The 18,328-nt window shown below is 41.8% G+C and overlaps 1 protein-coding gene across 1 annotated transcript in view; it reads right to left on the bottom strand.

The window, feature by feature from the left end:
• The window catches only part of CC2D2A (coiled-coil and C2 domain containing 2A), a 134,845-nt gene that overhangs the window by 22,241 nt on the left and 94,276 nt on the right, over positions 1–18,328 (bottom strand). The window contains exons 24-29 of the mRNA XM_010358116.2: positions 16,883–17,050; positions 12,592–12,697; positions 12,290–12,399; positions 10,689–10,785; positions 9,575–9,673; positions 5,801–5,977 (exon numbers count right to left, since the gene is read on the bottom strand). Of these exons, the coding sequence (XP_010356418.1) occupies positions 5,801–5,977; positions 9,575–9,673; positions 10,689–10,785; positions 12,290–12,399; positions 12,592–12,697; positions 16,883–17,050 (757 nt within the window). The remainder of the gene's footprint in view (positions 1–5,800; positions 5,978–9,574; positions 9,674–10,688; positions 10,786–12,289; positions 12,400–12,591; positions 12,698–16,882; positions 17,051–18,328) is intronic.

Here is an 18,328-nt window from a genome sequence, read left to right on the forward strand (position 1 = left end):
GCTCTGAGAACCAAGATGAGCAAATAATTCCCAGACTTTTTTTTTTTTTTTTTGAGACAGGGTCTTATTCTGTCACCTAGGTTGCAGTGCTGTGGCACAAATACAGCTTACTGTACCCTCAAACTCCTGGGCTCAAGTGATTCTCCCACTTTGGCCTCCTAAAGCAGTGGGATTACAGGCGTGAGCCACTACATCTAGCCACCAATTCCCAGACTTTTAAAAAGTAACTCAAAGCAGATAAAACAGAATGAATGTAAATTTCCTTTACACACATATTGTCATTTCCCCTGCTAAAGCTGCTACTGACAAAAATAACATGAAAAGGAGTGGGTATTTAAATATTTTAAAATGATTTTTTTGTATAAAAATATTTGCATAGTTGGTTACATTTTAAGGGATTTCAGAACAAACTGAAAATTTTATTTTAAAAATTAATTTTTGGGGCTGGGCACAGTGTCTCGCACCTGTAATCCCAGCACTTTGAGAGGCCAACACAGGAGGATCACCTGAGCCCAGGGGTTTGAGACCAGCCTGGGCAACATAGTGGGACCCTGTCTCTATAAAACAAACAAACAAACAAAAAAACAGCCAAGTGTAGTGATGCGTGCTTGTAGTTCCAGTTACTTGGTAGGCGAAGGTAGGGGGCTCACTTGAGTCTGGGAGGCGGAGGTTCCAGTGAGCTGAGATTGAGCCATTGCACTCCAACCTGGGCAACAGAGTGAGACTCTGTTAAAAAAAAAATAATGATTTTAAAATAGAATTTAGAGGCAGTGCTTGAAAATGTTTTTGACATTGTGGTATATTTGTTTTCTCAGTCTTTCTCACAAAGTAAGATTCCTGACTTTTAAGGGATTTTGTTTTTTTATCTCCAGTATGGAGAATACTACTTGGCACATAGTAAGTGTTTAACAAATGAGTGAATGAATGAGGCAATGGAAAACATTTCATTACTTTTTATGACCTCAAATAGAATCTAGATTATCCCAATTGTTCTTGTCTGCCCCTTATATTGGGGCTGAACTGTGGCTTCTATTTCAAATTTGATTACTATACCCTAAGAAGTTGGAGTAGTGGTTGTAGGGGTTATTTAGGATGGAGACATCTCCAGAAGCCTCCTATATATTCTCATAAAATGTTCCTTGACATCTAAATCTTAACATCATCACAATCATAACTGCCTACTGCTGAGCATAGTGCCAAGATACAGTAGCTACCTAATAAAAGTTACGACAAATATATAACTAAGTGAAAGAGGTAAGCTCATACGGCTTTGGTGTAGGTGTATCACAGATTTCTAATGTAGAATGGTCAATCCAGAAGTAATTGTAATTGTGGAAATATGGAGAATTATAAAACAAGCATGATGTGCAAGAAAGCACACAGTTGAATTCATCCTTATTCCTCTAACCTATTTCATTTACTCATTCATCCAAGTTTTGAAAAATGTTTGTTGGGAGTCTGAAAAATTCCAGCACTCTGGATAAATGAGTATGAAAGAATCCTCCAAAAGAACTTTTAGTCTACAGGGGAACATTAATAAGCAATCAGGGACTTGAGACCTACAGTGCTGTGGGAGCATTTAAGAGAGGCAGCTATAGGCACTGTCCAAAAGAACAACAACAATCTTGAATCAGTACTGATTATTGGCCTTCCAAGTTAAAAAAAAAAAAAAAAAAAAAAGTGTGTCTAAAGCTTTTTCTGCCACTTTGATTGGAATGTTCTGTTGAGTCACTTGCCTCTATAAGCAGTGCTTCTTGAGGCCTGTATTTGAATATTCCTTATATACACCTAGCATACACATGGTAAGCATTTAGTCTTCAATACTTGTCTAGGTCACCAAGATGCCATTTTATGGTGTGAAACAGGAATTTAAAGATGAGTAGTATGCTATGTTAGTGATCTAAGAAGTGCCAAGAACAAGTTAAATACTGAAAGAATTTGGGTCATTTATGATGAAAAAATTAAGGTGGAGCTGACTATTCAGTTTGATTCAACAGAAAATTGGAAAGGTTCTTGACTGGTTCAATTCTTTGACCTCTAATGTAAACATGTATAAAAAACTGAATGGGTTTATGTTGCCTTTGAAAAGCTACACTGGCCAGGCGCAGTGGCTCGCACCTGTAATCTCAGCACTTTGGGAGGCTGACGCTGGAGGATCACTTGAGCCCAAGAGTTTGAGAGCAGCCTGGGCAACAAAATGAGACCTCAACTCTACAAATAAATAAATAAATAAATAAAATTAGCTGTGCCTGGTGGCACATGCCTGTGGTCCCAGTACTTGCGAGGCTGAGGTAGGAGCATCGCTTGGGCTGAAGAGGTTGAGGCTGCAGCAAGCCGTGATTGTGCCACTGCACTCCAGCTGGGTGGCAGAGCAAGACCCTCTCTCAAAAACAAAACACAAGAACAAAAAAGAAAAGCTGTACTGAGACAGCCCCAACCCACCAGAAATAAATTCCAGAGATATACTGTAAGAAGCAACTTGTGGATTTTATAGATTTGCAAAGAGTGGAGCTAGCTCCCATTATGCAGGTGACATTCAGACTGATGACTTCTTAGATTCAAAGCTAACTAACAATCTTCCTCGTAAAATGAAATGGGCCAAAAGACAAGGCAGGACATTCCTCATGGAGCTGGAGACATCTGTAATTCAATGCCCAGGCATTACAGATACATGAGGACATAACACCTGTCCTTCAGGTGGCAGTGGACAGAAGCAGCTAATTAAAGCCTAATAACTATTGACCAATAAACAGTAAAACAAAATAGTACCTTCTTAAGCATGTTACTCATCTATCAGAGGCAAGAAAGAAAGAAAGAAAAAGAAACAAGAGGCAGGCTTTATTAACAGAAATAATCTTTTTTAAAAAACGTATTTTTAACCAAGATCATGTAAGTGATATTAAAATAAGAGTTTCAGGAGTTTCCACAATGAGATACTATCTCACACCAGTTAGAATGGCAATCATTAAAAAGTCAGGAAACAACAGGTGCTGGAGAGGATGTGGAGAAATAGGAACACTTTTACACTGTTGGTGGGATGGAAACTAGTTCAACCATTGTGGAAAACAGTGTGGCGATTCCTCAAGGATCTAGAACTAGAAACACCATTTGATCCAGCCATCCCATTACTGGGTATATACCCAAAGGATTATAAATCATGCTGCTATAAAGACACATGCACACATATGTTTATTGCAGCACTATTCACAATAGCAAAGACTTGGAATCAAACCAAATATCCATCAGTGACAGACCGGATTAAGAAAATGTGGCACATATACACCATGGAATACTATGCAGCCATAAAAAAAGATGAGTTTATGTCCTTTGTAGGGATATGGATGCAGCTGGAAACCATCATTCTCAGCAAACTATCGCAAGAACAGAAAAATCCAAACACTGCATGTTCTCACTCATAGGTGGGAATTGAACAATGAGATCACTTAGACACTGGAAGGGGAACATCACATACCGGGGCCTATTGTGGGGAGGGGGAGTGGGGAGGGATAGCATTAGGAGATATACCTGATGTAAATGACGAGTTAATGGATGCAGCACAGCAACATGGCACATGTATACATATGTAACAAACCTGCATGTTGTGCACATATACCCTAGAACTTAAAGTATAATAATAAAAAGAACAACAAAACAAAGACAGAGTTTCAGGAGTTTCTACCCATCTTTAAAAATTTTCCATTAGTATATATGTTTAAAATATCCTGTGGAATGGTTCCATATAGCATGGTGGTAGAGGAGAGACTCTAATCTGCTAATCCGGGAAGTATTGCTGTAAGTGGTAAAACAATTCCAGATTGTGGACCCTATAATTTTAGGATGAGAACTTCTCTTTCCTGAATTGTCTGCAAGTGAAACACTGAGTGGTGTTTTCTGCCACTGCGTGTTTTGGACGTAAGGGTTTTGTCAATCAACATGCCTTCCTTATCAAACAGCCACAAAAAATCTGCCTTCCATAGGGGTTTTCTAAACCCTCATTTTAGAGGTCTAACAGTGCAGAGGCAGAATCTGACTGCCATTTAACAGCTTTAGGGAAGGAAGGTTGCAGGACTTGAGGACTGTGGTTCAGAGCCCTGGAAGCCTCTTAAAAGTCCTGCAGTAAGAAGTCAGGGCCCATGAGGGATGCCTAGTGTGGAGGAATCTTGGGCTTTCATCCTTTCTGCCAGGATAGACTGCTTTCACATGTTTTAGAAACACACCCCCAAGGTGGGGTCCTAGCTGACTGCCTGTTCTTCAGTTATATATACTGAATATATATGAAATAGCAAAATCATCTTTTGTCTAGAAGTATTTTTGTATGTAAACATGTTTGTTGGTGTTCATTTGAATTTATATTATACATGAAGACAAACATTCAGAATATATTTTTCCCTTTCTAAAAATATTTTGAAATGCATATATCTAGAGAAGCACTGTTTTACTGACAAAATATACAATTAATTTAAATTTCAGTGCATTGCAGATGGGAGATAGTGATAATATTTTTCTCTGGGAACCAAATTGTAATACTGGAAAAAAAGGAGTATGTTTATTTTTTTCCATCTCTGTCTAAATCTTAATTATAATGGATAGACTAGAGTAAGCACAATGATCTGTACACTATAGGTTAGTAGTTAACAACTTACGCTTACATGTGAATGTAAGCTTGAAGAAATTTTTATCTCCTTTTCTAGCCTACTGTACCCCCAGTGCCTAAGAAATGTCTGTCACATAGAAGATGTGCAGTAAATATATGCTGAATATATACAGTTTAGAGTCAGACAGACTTGTGTTACCTCTGCCTATGTCACCCTGCATAAATCGAACCTTATTTTCCTCTTCTATAAGTTGGAAACCCCTTGTCCAAGACACCTATGCGTATTCAGGTGAGAACATGTATCCAAGGTTTGACATAGTGCTGAGGACAGAGTAAGGATTCAGTACATTATGGTGGTTGTTGTAGATGTTATTACTGTATTTGTTTACATATGAATAAGAGGTCACCATCAATATATTCTCCCAAATCCAATGAGGGTAGTATGTATAAATGCTGTACAGGTATGTTAGAAGAAGACATTTATTTCTTAACACATTTATGCCTGAAGTTGCAATTTTTTGAATTTTTGCAGTCAGACCTTGGCAATGACCTTGAGAAGTAGGCTGTAAATAATTCCCACATGCTTAGCGTTCCAATAATGGAAGACTAGGCATAAATGGGTTTAATGAAAGTTCGGGGACAGTTGCTAACCAGTGAAAGTTCTGGAAACTCTTTTCTAGAGCTGTTTAAAAGCATACTTGTACATATGTTTATTTGTTTCATGAAATGAATTGAGGTGACTCATGAAGGTCATCTAGTCTTGTGATCCTGTGAATTGATTCAATGCATACCATAGCCAAGGATGTAAGATTAGACATGGAAATGTATTCTTGCCAATACTTGTCAAATAAAAGAGCAATCTGATTTTCTAGTTTGTGATATTTTATTTTCTTCACATTGAGAACAGTCTTCTAGAAGTAGAGCATGTTTATATTTGTCTTGCTTTGCCTAAAAGTCTTAAGTTTTAGGCAAAGCAAGACAAATATAAACATACTGCAGATTGACCCAATTACTGGTTCAGTGAAAGTACAAACCCACACATCTATTTTCTTACCACCATTCTGTCTAAACTGAAAGAATAATAAATGGAGATTGGAGTAAGGAAACCTTTGTGGACTACAGTCAAAGTTCATAAAAGCATAGCCTAGCAAGCACTTCTTGCATTTTATCAAGATAGACATGGGTTTCCAAATTATAAGCAGTTACCTTTTCTCGAATGGACTCTCCGGGAACCAGCTGGGGCTCAATGGTAATAAAGAGGGTAATGTAGGAGCCTTCACTTAAGCTTCGGACAGAATCAAAACCCCGCTCAAGAATCATATTTCGCTCCTTACTGTAGCCCAGAAGAACTGGGGGAATATCTATTTTAAATGTTCCATCAATCTGTGGAGAAAATATGACTTGGTAAACATCCTGATGCTCTTTCCAACAGAAGTTCAGAGGCAAGCGTCAGCTCCTCATTGTCTAATAAACTGAATCAAAACTGCTCAGACTGGCATTCAAAGCCACTCCCATCTTTCTGACCTCATCTCTCTAAGCACTGGCCAGAAAGGGCTCTGTACGTCATTGCCTTCTTTTCATTGTTTAGCAGAGGGTGTACTGAATATATAATTTGCTTCAGTTCAAATCTTGGTTTAAATGCAGTTTTGGGTTCAAAACTTGGTTTACAAATGAGGAATCTGAGGCTTCCTCATTAGTAAAAAGAGACAATAATGGTATCTACTTTGTGGGGTTGTTATGAGTAGTGAGTGAATAGATATAAAACACTAAGAAAAACGTCCAGCATACGGTAAGCAATCAATAAATATTGGCTACTGGCCATTCCCCATTTGTAGAATGCTCAGCTTCCCATCTCCATTTTTCAGAATTTTAATTATTTTCCAAAGCTGAGATCAAATGTTATCTAAGGATACAGGAAAACAAGAGTATAAAAACTATGGCAGGCCAGGCACAGTGGCTCACACTGGATATCCCAGCACTTTGGGAGGCCGAGGCAGGTAGAGTACTTGAGGTCACAAGTTTGAGACAAGCCTGGCCAACATGGTGAAACTCCATCTTTACCAAAAATACAAAAATTAGCCAGGTGTGGTGGCACACGCCTGTGGTCCCAGCTACGTGGGAGGCTGAGGCAGAACAATCGCTTGAACCTGGTAGGCAGAGGTTGCAGTGAGCCGAGATGGTGCTACTGCACTCCAGCCTGGACGACAGAACCAGACTCTGTCTCAAAAACAAAAACAAAAAACTATGGCATGGAAAGTACAGCTGCAATAACCGAGCTTGTTTATTCTGTAAAATAGATTACACAGGAGGGAATGTGTGCCATTTTTGAAGATTTGAAGTATAAGGATTTAAGACAAGGTTTCTCAGCTTGGGCACTGTGGTGGTTAAGTGTCAACATGATTGGACTGAAGGATATAAAGTATTGTTCCTGGGTGTGCTGCCAAAGGAGATTAACATTTGAGTCAGTGGACTGGGAGAGGCAGACCCACCCTCAATCGACACCATCTAATCAGCTGCCAGCGTGGGTAGGAGAAGAGTAGGCAGAAGAATGTGGAAGGACTAGACTGGCTGAGCCTTCCCCCCTTCATCTTTCTCCCATGCTGGATGCTTCCTGCCCTCAAACAGACTCCACGTTCTTCAGTTTTTGGACTCTTGGACTTACACCAGTAGTTTGCCAGGGGTTCTAGGGCCTTCAGCTACAGACTGAAGGCTGCACTGTCAGCTTCCCTACTTTTGAGGTTTTGGGACTTGGACCGGCTTCCTTGCTCCTCAGCTTGCAGATGGCCTATTGTGGGACTTCACCTTGTGATTGTGTGAGTCAATTCTCCTAATAAACTCCCTTTCATATATATATCTATCCTATTAGTCCTGTTCCTTTAGAGAACCCTAATACAGGCACTGCAGATATTTGGCCAGATCATTGCTTGGTATGGAGGGCTGTCCTGTCATTGTAGGATATTCAGCAGCATCCCTAGCCTCTGCACACTAGATGCCAGTAGCAGTACCAACTCTTACTAGTTGTGACAGCCAAAAATGTCTTTAGACATTACCAAATGTAGGTACACTTAAGAACACGCGCTTTGGAGTCAAACTTTTTAAATGACAGAAGTAATAAAGTCATTCTCCAAAATGTACTGAAACATAGAAATCAAAAAGTTCAATAGTTTTCTCTGCTTTTACCAACCTTATTTCCCAGGGATAAGCAATGATAGTATATAGAAAGCCAGTACAAGTTGAATCTCACCTCTATTGTAAACTTTGTGATTTGAGCAAGTTCCTTAACCTCTGTAGGCTTCTGTTCCTTCATTTATAAAATGTGAGGTTTAATTGAGGTGATGTATAAACTACCTAGCAATAACATATAATATGCACCCAATAAATATTGTTATTAATATTATTATTGTTGAATCAGGTTTCTACTTGTTATGTGTGGCTCCAGAGAACTGAGCCAGGACCTAAGAATAGGAATTACAGGGAAGTATATAGATTATGGCATAGTTCAAGGAAAACCTTTATGACAGAGCTATTGGGAAGAGAGCAAACTGCCTCAGAAGGTAGTGAGTTTCAGAGACACCTACACAGAGCAAGATATTACCAGAATATAGTGAAGCAAATTCACTTGTCAAGGAGTTTAGAGTAATTCTTTTTGAATACCTTCCCAAATGTGAAATTTAGCAATGCCAAACAACTATCACAGGCAGTGTGATTTGCAAAATAATGTGCTTTTGAATTTTTCTTTTTTCTGTTTAAAATCTATTCAGAGAGGGAAGTATAAATTCTTTTGACAAACATGTCACTGCATAACCTGTAGCCAGTCCCTTTTGCTTAGGGAAGATTGCATTTCCAATTGATCCTTGGAATACAAACCAATTCAAGCCTCTCAGACTTGAGTTTTGGTCTTGGTCTTTTTTTTTTTTTTAGACGGAGTCTCGGTCTGTTGCCCAGGCTGGAGTGCAGTGGCGTGATCTCGGCTCACTGCAAGCTCCGCCTCCCGGGTTCACGCCATTGGTCTTGGTCTTAATGGAGAGTTTGTGGTCCAGACAGCATTTACCCTGTGTGGACATCACAGTGATTCAAAGCCTCCTGTTGCCATGGACTTAATACTGGTATGTTAAAGCGATTTCAGAATCTTTAACTGTCCTAGATTAGAGCTACTAAGTCGTTCAAGAGTTGTCAACTTAATGGATCCCCTTAATCAAAACCATTAACTCTGCAGAAGGGTGTCTTTGTTAAGCATGTCTCTGCACTTTTCATGTTTTAAATAGTGAGTACTTGTAGAAATATTAATGGAAAGCACTTGATTGAATGGGCTTTCAACTGACCTGATTGTTTTCTTCAAGTTACTTTCAGGCATCTATCCATTCCACCTTTGTTGTTTTGACAAGTTTCCACTTTATTCTACCTTATTCTTTACTTGTATTTAATATTTAAAAATTCTCAGATTTGAAAAGTCATACATTTAACTACTAATTCTAAGGAACATAGATACTTAATGCAAATGTGACAGAATATCAGTGGTTTCAGAGGTTTGTTTCTTTTGAGCCTTCTATGGGCTTTGCATGTATATTCTTCCAGTGTTGAGGATGTACCACACAAAGGAAGTTTTTTCTTTTTTTTCTTTTCGACATGGAGTCTTGTTCTCTTGCCCAGGCTGGAGTGCAATGGGGCGATCTCGGCCCTCTGCAACCTCTGCCTCCCTGGTTCAGGCTATTCTCCTGCCTCAGCCTCCCGAGTAGCTGGGATTACAGGTGCACACCACCATGCCCAGCTAATTTTTTGTATCTTTAGTAGAGATGGGGTTTCACCATGTTGGCCAGGCTCGTCTCCAACTCCTGACCTCAGGTGATCTGCCCTCCTTGGCCTCCCAAAGTGCTGGGATTACAGGCCTGAGCCACCGTGCCAGGCCACAAAGAATGTTTTAATAGGAAAAATGGATAGAGAAATTCCGTGCTGTCGTAGACTTCTGACTTTGATACTTACCCTTGCTTGGAAATATATTGTGCTAAATGGAATTTTCACACATCCCAGCCAGTGTCTCTCAATACGGGTATGGATTCCACTTCCTCTTTCACGGTCATCCTAAAGGAAGGGTGGGAAGTAATAGTGGCTTAAGAACTCCAGGAACTCATTTAATTAATCTGGCAGCAGGAAAGCAGCAAGATTTTAGCTGAAAGCATGTGAACTTACATTAGACGGACCTAATCAAATTCTGGTACAGATACGTAATGGCTTTGTGGCCCTAGGAAAGTCATTTGACCTCTCTGAACCTCAGTTTTCTCATCAATAAACTAGAGATTTAACAATCTATAGGATTATTTAGAATAAAATCAGACAATGTGTGTAAAGCACCTAGTACAATTCCTGGCACAGAGCAGATACTCAAGTGAAAATAAAAAATCTACCTCCTTTTCCCTCTCCCCTTTCCTCATTTATACATGTCAAGTTTCAAATATTTCAAACACAAGAAAGATGGAAAATGTTGTCAGAGGTGTTTGAACCAAAGTGACTCCATCTTGAGTAAGGGCTAGGAAACATGAGGCTGGGACTTGCTGGGCTTTCGCAGAAAGTTAGGCATTCCTGGCCTCTAGATATTTACAGTTAAGGGAACAGACTGATAACATTTACTAAACAGGCCCAGACTTAGGAATGTCCTGATATCCTGATATCTTGAGAACAGAAGCATTCCTAATTTTGCTTTAAATATAATAATATAGATTCTTGCAAAATACAGTAATTTAGAAAATTAATACTTTATCACAAACTCTTGTAGCAGAGCACATCTTCCCGTGATCTTTTTTTTATCCTATATCTAAACAAGGGTTCACCCAGGGTGAATGCATTCTTCCTCTTACTTTCGAGACCACCCTATTCTGTCTATGGAGTAGCTGTTCTTTCACCACTTTACTTTCCTAATAAACTTGCTTTTGCTTTGCACTGTGGACTTGCTCTGAATTCTTTCTTGTGTGAGATCCAAGAATCCTCTCTTGGGGTCTAGATCGGGACCCCTTTGTGGTAACAATGTGATTGGAACTTATGTAGTGGGTAGATGATACGAAAATGAATACAAGTGTCTTTCTTAAAACTGAGAACTTACCTCTAAGACATCATGCAGTACTTCATCAAAAATGTTAATGAACACAGTGTCTTTCACTGACTGCAGACTGGCTGTGCTATAATCTCCATTAGGAGCCCTGCAAGACAGCACATGACCAGGGACTGTGAAAATAGGCAACATAGAAATTATGAGCATTCAAATGTCAGCATTTGAAAAATACCCAAATATGAGCATAGATGTTAGAATTAAAAGCATTGCCTTCATTTCTAGGATTTCTCTTGTACAGGGATACTATAATAACTACATTCAAATAGACAGAGCATTAGATTAGAGAGTGCAGAGACAAACCCTCTGCTGGCTTGTCCTGGTGAGTCTCATATTCCCCCACACCCTTGTGGTAAGCTTTTCAAGGAGGCAGCTTGCCAGGACTGAGCTGGCTCAGTGGACAGGCTACAAGGTGTCCAGCTGACACTGGAGCTAGTATATGGACTTTCTAAGCAACTGGACCCCAGAAGGGTGCTTCTCCAGCAAGACCACTCTCCAGTGATAAACCTCCTACTGGCTGGTTAGTTGCATGGTCCCTGCCTCACACTCACTTTTTCTGTATATAAGTAAAGCAATACAGGGGTGAGGTCTCCTGTAACATAACCCAATCTGAGTCTAGCTAAGCCTGGAGCAACCATGCCTCTGCATGGCAGGGCTGGTGACTGGGGTACTAGGTGTATTTTGTTGAACATTTGCCTTTATGTTTTCTTGTTCTTTTTGCTTGTTCTGTGCATAATAGTGGTAGATGTTATGCACAGCTTCTGACTTAACTAGTTCTTATTTATTTATTTATTTGAGACAGAATCTCGCTCTCTCACTAAGGCTGGAGTGCAGTGGCGTGGTCTTGGCTCACTGCAACTTCCACCTCCCGAGTTCCAGTCATTCTCCTGCCTCAGCCTCCAAGTAGCTGGGATTACAGGCATGTGCCCTGGCCTCAAGTGATCTGCCTGCCTTGGCCTCCCAAACTGCTGGGATTACAAGCATGAACCACCATGCTCGGACTGACTTAAGTAGTTCTAATCCTTGCTCTGTCTCTAATTTACTGTGTGGCTTTAAGTAAGTCACCTTCCCTTTTTGGGTTTTAGTTTCTTCTCCATAAAGGTAGAGGTTGGACTAGATAATCTCCAAGCTTGCTTCAAGTAATGAAATAATAAGAACCATTTAAATACCTAAAATCCTTTGACCAAACTTCTGAAATGCCTATTTATTTCTGGTGAGGAAGAAAGTATGACTTATGGGAACTAAGGAGTTTTAGATTTACTTGAGGGGACAGAGGAAGAAAGGAAAGCAGTGTAGGTCATTGGGGTCAAGGGAATGAAAAACTTTGGACTTTAAGAAGTCAGAGCCTGGAGGAGCATAGGATGTCCCAACAATGAACCTGGGGTTTTAAAAGTTGAACATTTTTCCATTTTTATTCTTGAAGGGAGTCAGCTGTGGTACAAGAGGAAAAGCTTGGGACTTGGTGTCAGGACACCTGGATCTTGTTGCCACTCACTAGCTACAAAACCCTTCACCTTAGCTATTTCTCATGAGCCTGCTTTCTTCACATTTCTTCAAAATGTCCTATAGTTCTTTAAAGAGGAAAGTATGCTTACCTAAATGGAAGTTCTAGTTCTTCATTCCAGCTGGGGTTTGGTCCTTCAGCCGTAGTTGTATGGCAAACTGTTCGTTGAAAAGAGACTTCTACAAAGGGACGTACTAAAACCTTAAAATCAAGAGCAAATTCTGAGTTCCCAATGGTTAGTAATTATTTTATTCTTAGCAAAAATATAGTATATTTACTAAATAGTATGTTTCCAAAGAAAATGAAGCAGAAAGCAGACTATCCATGAAGTTTACAGGCATTTTGTAAAAACGTAAGGGACAAGATGGAAAGTTGAAGTCCAGCATCTCTCACCTGGCCAAGGGGGTAGGCAGCATTGTGGGTTGGGCTATGTGTGCTTGGGGAAGCAGCACGCTTTTCACTGAACATCCTTGAAGACTTTGACGGCTGCTGGAATTTGCTAGGAGGGAAAATGTATGAAGTAAATTAATGATGGTGGAAGTCTAATTATATATTGAGAAGACGATTATTTATTTATTGAGACAGGGTCTTGCTCTGTCACCCAAGCTGAAGTGCAGTGGCATGATCTTGGCTAGTGCAATCTCAGCTCACTGTAACCTCTGTCTCCCAAGCTCAGGTGATCCTCCCACCTCAGCCTTCCAAGTAGCTGGGACTACAGGTGTGAGTCACCACACCTAGCTAATTTTTATATTTTTAGTAAATATGTGGTTTTGCCATATTGCTAAGGCTGGTCTCAAACTCCTGAGCTCAAGCAATCTGCCCACCTTGGCCTCCCAAAGTGCTGGAATCACAGGCATGAGTTACTGCACCCAGCCTTATTTTTATTTTTATTTTTTTAATTTTTTGAGATAGAGCCTTGCTCTGTTGGCCAGGCTGGAGTATAGTGGCATGATTATGGCTCACTCCAGCCTCAACCTCCCAGGCTCAAGCAATTCTCCCACTTCAGCCTCCTGAGTGGTTGGGACTACAAACACACTCCACCATGCCCAGGTAATTTTTAAAATTTTTTGTAGGGACCAGAGGTCTCAGTATGTTGCTCAGGGTGGTCTTGAACTCCTGCGTTCAAGTGATCCTCCTGTCTTAGCTGATATTACAGGTGTGAGCCACCATGCCCAGCTTGAGAAGATGCTTTTTTCCAAAGATGTATGGCCCTGGTGGCTGTGGTGACAAACATTCTCCCTTAAGCTTGTTGTCATTGCAGAAGGCTTTAGTATGCTCTGGTGCCCACCAAGTCACCTAGAGATTGCTAGAGCCTTCCCCAACTTCCATTCCCAGGCCTGTGTGCTAAGAACAAAGGAAAATGTCTCCTTTCTCCTCCCCTCTAGGGGGCGCCTGAGTGGGGGGACCTGCCTTTCCCTCCATAGATGAGAGCCTCAATCCCTCACAGGTAGGAGATCTGAGTTTCCTGACCAGCCTGCCCCATCTCCATCCAGTCCAGGTTCTCCCCACTGTATGTTCTTGGTACCTGCACCCTCCAATAACCCCAAGCTACACGTGTCAGGCAAGGAATCTCTTGGGGCCTGCCAAGCCTCATCAGGAAAGGGAGGTGCAGGGGTTCCTAGCTTGAGTTAGGATCAGCGAGTCTTATCCTCTTCTCCCTTCTCAACTGCTGTTCTAAGGAACAAATGAAGGTCAAATCCAGAGAGCCTCTTCTGGATACCTCCACCATCACTGTAACAACATACTTGCATGTTTGTATTGAACCTTATGGTTTGCCAAGTATTTCACATTCATTACTGGGCAAAATACAAATAGTCTCTTTCTATAGACTATCACCTTTCACAGCTAAGGTTTCAGACAAATGTAAGTGGAACATTTAATGCAACAGCTACCATAGAAAAGCTCTTTTCTCTTTGGAAAACCATCAGTTACTTTATTAAACAAACATTTGTGGCTGGATGCAATGGTTCATGCCTGTATTCCCAGCACTTTGGGAGGCCAAAGTGGGAGAACCGCTTAAGCCCGGGAGTTCAAGACCAGCCTGATCAACAGAATGAAACCCCATCTCTAAAAAAATAATAAATTAGCTGGGTTTGGTGGTGGGTACCTGTAGTCTTAGCTACTTGGGAGGTTGAGGCAGGAGGATCTCTTGAGCCCAGGAGTCCCAAGTCTGCAGTAAGTTATGATTGCACCACTGCACTCCAGCCTGGGTGACATAGCAAGACCCTGGCTCTAAGAAGTAAAATAAAAAAAAAACCCAAAACCAATTTTTTTATTACCTATATTTTAGGCCCCATGTTAGACTTTGGGCTTTAAGATAAAGAAGATAACACTTCAGTGCAGACTAGACTGGAAGGCAGACACATGAACAAATCATCTCAATAAAGTGAGATAGGTATTAGACTAGAGGGATGGTCAGAGGCTGTATGAGAACAGTGAGGGAGGCAAAAAAAAAAAAAAAAAAAAAAACCCTATGTGGATGAATGCAAAGGTAAAGGGTGAAGACTTGGGCAGGTGTAATGGAACAGTTGATGTCTGAGCTGTCTCGATGCATCTGCATTGAATGTGTAGCATGTAGGATCAACTGTGCTCCCTTAATTTAGTTGAATGAAATGATTTAACACTTAAAAATAGTCTATGGAGGTGAAAACTACAAGAAGCACCTCTATGTTCTTTAAAAAATAGTTTTTCACCCCAGTTGAGCTTTGAGGCAATCAGGGTGAAAGGGTAGGCTGTGAGCTCAGGAAAGCAATGCCACAGCAGATTCAAGAGCTTATATGGACATTTACAAGTAACAAAGCATTAGGAATAGTTGATGATGGTAGATGCTTTCTAATAGGTTAAAGACTTATTAAAAAAAAAAAAAAAGACACACACACACACACACACACACACACACACACACACACACAAATGTAGGGGCCGGGCGCAGTGGCTCATGCCTACAGTCCCAGCACTTTGGGAGGTAGAGGCAGGAGGATCACTTGAGGCCAGGAGTCCAAGACCAGCCTGGGCAAAATTGGGACACCCTGTCTCTACAAAAAATAAAAAATTAGCCTGGCATGGTGTGGCACACCTGTAGTCCCAACTACTTGGGAAACTGAGATAGGAGGATCCCTTGAGCCCAGGAGGTCGAGGCTGCAGTGAGCTGTGATAGCACCACTGTACTCAGCCTGGGGAACAGAGTGAGACCCTGTTTCAAAATAAAAAATGTAAGGCAAAATAATGGGGTGAGAGGAAGGAAAGAGACAGAACTAAATTAAACGGTAAGAACCTAGGGAGAAAAGACACCAAGGGCTGGAACAGTGCTCCTCCAAGGAAACAGGTAGGGCTGAATGACCTTAGCCAGGTCACTTATACTCTCTTTACTTCCATTTCCCCTTTTGTGAAATGGAGATAGTAATAGCAGTAACAGTTAAACGAAATCTGTTTTTTTTTTTTTTTTTTAGACGGAGTCTCACTCTGTCGCCCAGACTGGAGTGCAGTGGCGCAGTTTCTGCTCACCGCAAGCTCTGCCCCGCAGGTTCATGTCATTCTCCTGCCTCAGCCTCCGAGTAGCTGGGACTATAAGCACTCACCAACATGCCCGGCTAATTTTTTTGTATTTTTAGTAGAGACGGGGTTTCACCGTGTTCACCAGGATGGTCTCGATCTCCTGATCTTGTGATCCGCCCACCTTGGCCTCCCAAAGTGCTGGGATTACAGGCATGAGCCACCGCACCCGGCCTCGATATGAAATCTTACATGTGAACCTGCCTACCATGGTGCTTGAAACATGGTGAATGCATGTTAAGTGCTACTTTCTCCCATTACACTGGTAAGGGCACCACCAAAAAGAAGTTTCAGGCCAGGTGCATTGGCTCACACCAGTAATCTCAGCACTTTGGGAGGCTGAGGCAGGAGGATCGCTTGAGGCCAGGAGTTCCAGACCAGCCTGGGCAACATAGGAGGACCCTGTCTCTACAAAAAAAAGAAGTTTTAATTTTTGGTCCTTCCTTCTCTGTTTCCTCAGACTCATCTTCCCTATGGCTGAAGGCTCCTTGTTGTCCCTGGTGTAGTGAATTCTAGTAGTCATAACACATTACTCAGAACAGATGAAAGGGAAGCCACATTTTTATGTTCACATGTTTCAGAACCTTGGACAGACACCTTCTGTGACTCTCCCCAGCTCATACCCACTTCTCTGAGATCTGTTCCTATCTTTGAGGCTGGTGCTTCTGACCCTGTCTCTCTGGCTATCGGCGATTAGACCATGGATCAACACCTGACCAAGTTAGCGCCTTCAGATTTCTCTGGAGAAAATGACACTTAGTTGGTGGTACTCTGGCTGCATGGGCCACTTCCATCACATGGAGAAAAATGAAGCAAACTCAGAGTGAGGCAAGTGAGAGGCCATGGGGCCTTAGGAGAACTATCTTATCCCTGTAGTCTACCATGTAGTTCAGCTATACCTCTTGTCCTTGTCCTGAGTTATTCGAGATGTTCCTAATAAATCCCCCCGTAGGCTGAATTGATGGAATCAACTCTATGACTTGCAAACAGTAGGGCCTTGGCTTTGCAATGACCCTCAGCCCCTTGCTGAACAATAACCATGTTAAGAATGAGAGTGAGTGTGCTGTAAAGGAGTGATTGACTTGGCTGGGATGCTGCACACTGCATCTCGGGCTCTTGGGAGGGCTCTCACCTCATTGCCGGCTTCCTCACTGGAATATCATAAGCTCGGACAATGTTCACCAGCAGCTTTATGTCTCCATCAGACAGGTTTTGAGCTGTCACCTTCTTCCGACCTTTTCTCCTTGGCCGCAGTGGTCGCTTTTGTTCTGCCAGCTTGAAAAGGCTTAGGCCCAAAATGCTAATGATTACAGAACAGGATCAGGACTCTAAGAAAAAGAAAGGTCTGCAAAATTGTGAGACAACTTCCTGAACTCTGCCCCACGGTCCTGCACAGACCCCTGAAAAACTCTTTGTCCTTTGAAGGTGGGTGGAAATAGTATAGAAATTTTCCCAAATGGGAGAGATCCTACTGCATGGATTATTAAAACTTACTCTAGCTGCTGCTTATCTGAGGAAAAAAAGCCATGCTCTGGCCCCTATGTTTCCTGCCTAATCTCTACCTTGCTCACCCACCAGTTCCTCAAACATGCCTGTGGTCTCCTACCCTTCACATTTGCTTGGGCCAGTCCTGCAGAGGGAATGCCTCCCTGCATCTTCCTTGTCTGCCTAGTTGGTTGCAGTTTTACCCATCCCTTGGGGCCAGTGTCTTCACCTCCCCCAGAAACTCAGCTACACCGGCTAGAAGGGTTACCCTCTCTTTCAAACCCCTTGATCTCCTATTAGCCTGCTCTCTTCACATGACAGTGGGTGTGTACGGCTGCTTAGGCAGTTGCTGGGTTATCTCTTTCTCTCTGGAGTTAGAACTGGGTGTGAATCCTGGCTCCACTCTTTGCCCTTGGGCAAATTATTTCACCTCTTTAAGTCTCTGTTTCATCATCTGTAAAATGTGGATAATGATACTTACTTCTTTGGGTTGTTGAAGGGATTGAAGAAGAAAGTGTGTGCAAAGCACCCTGACACTGGTCTAGCGTTTAGTAGCTGTCCTAAAATGGTAACTACTGGGTTGAGGCCAGTGATTAAGGTGGAGGAATAGGAGGAGGTACAGGGAGGAGGAAGCGGGTAGGGGAGAAGCAAGAGGCTCCTTCTCTCATGTCTCTACCTTTCACATAGATGATATGCAAGAAACACTTCCTGGAAGATTAAAGCAACAGAGTCAGTGAATCATAGGAGAAAGGTTCATGGACCAAATAAATTCTGACCCAGAAACTAAACAGAAACAAAGATGTGACTTTGTATCTGGAAGCTGATGTTAATGGCTGTGTGAAACAAAGAACAAAGCCAGCTCTGCAGAGCTGGCCACAGGCTACAATGCACATGGTTCTCTGCTTCCTTTTGAGAATCAGAGCTGGCTAAGTGACCTCTTGACTGGAGCCCCTCTTTGCAAGAGGCACATGCCAGCTGAGGCTGAGGTCGCTGCAGCTCCTGTCTAGGCACTGCTGACAGCTCCTATAAGGAATCCCAAGGAAGTTCCAGGATTCCAGAAGCTATTGTTCCTGTTTGTTCTCCAAGGTTTTGC

This window comes from Rhinopithecus roxellana, chromosome 2, assembly GCF_007565055.1.
Source record: "Rhinopithecus roxellana isolate Shanxi Qingling chromosome 2, ASM756505v1, whole genome shotgun sequence".
Taxonomy (NCBI): domain Eukaryota; kingdom Metazoa; phylum Chordata; class Mammalia; order Primates; family Cercopithecidae; genus Rhinopithecus; species Rhinopithecus roxellana.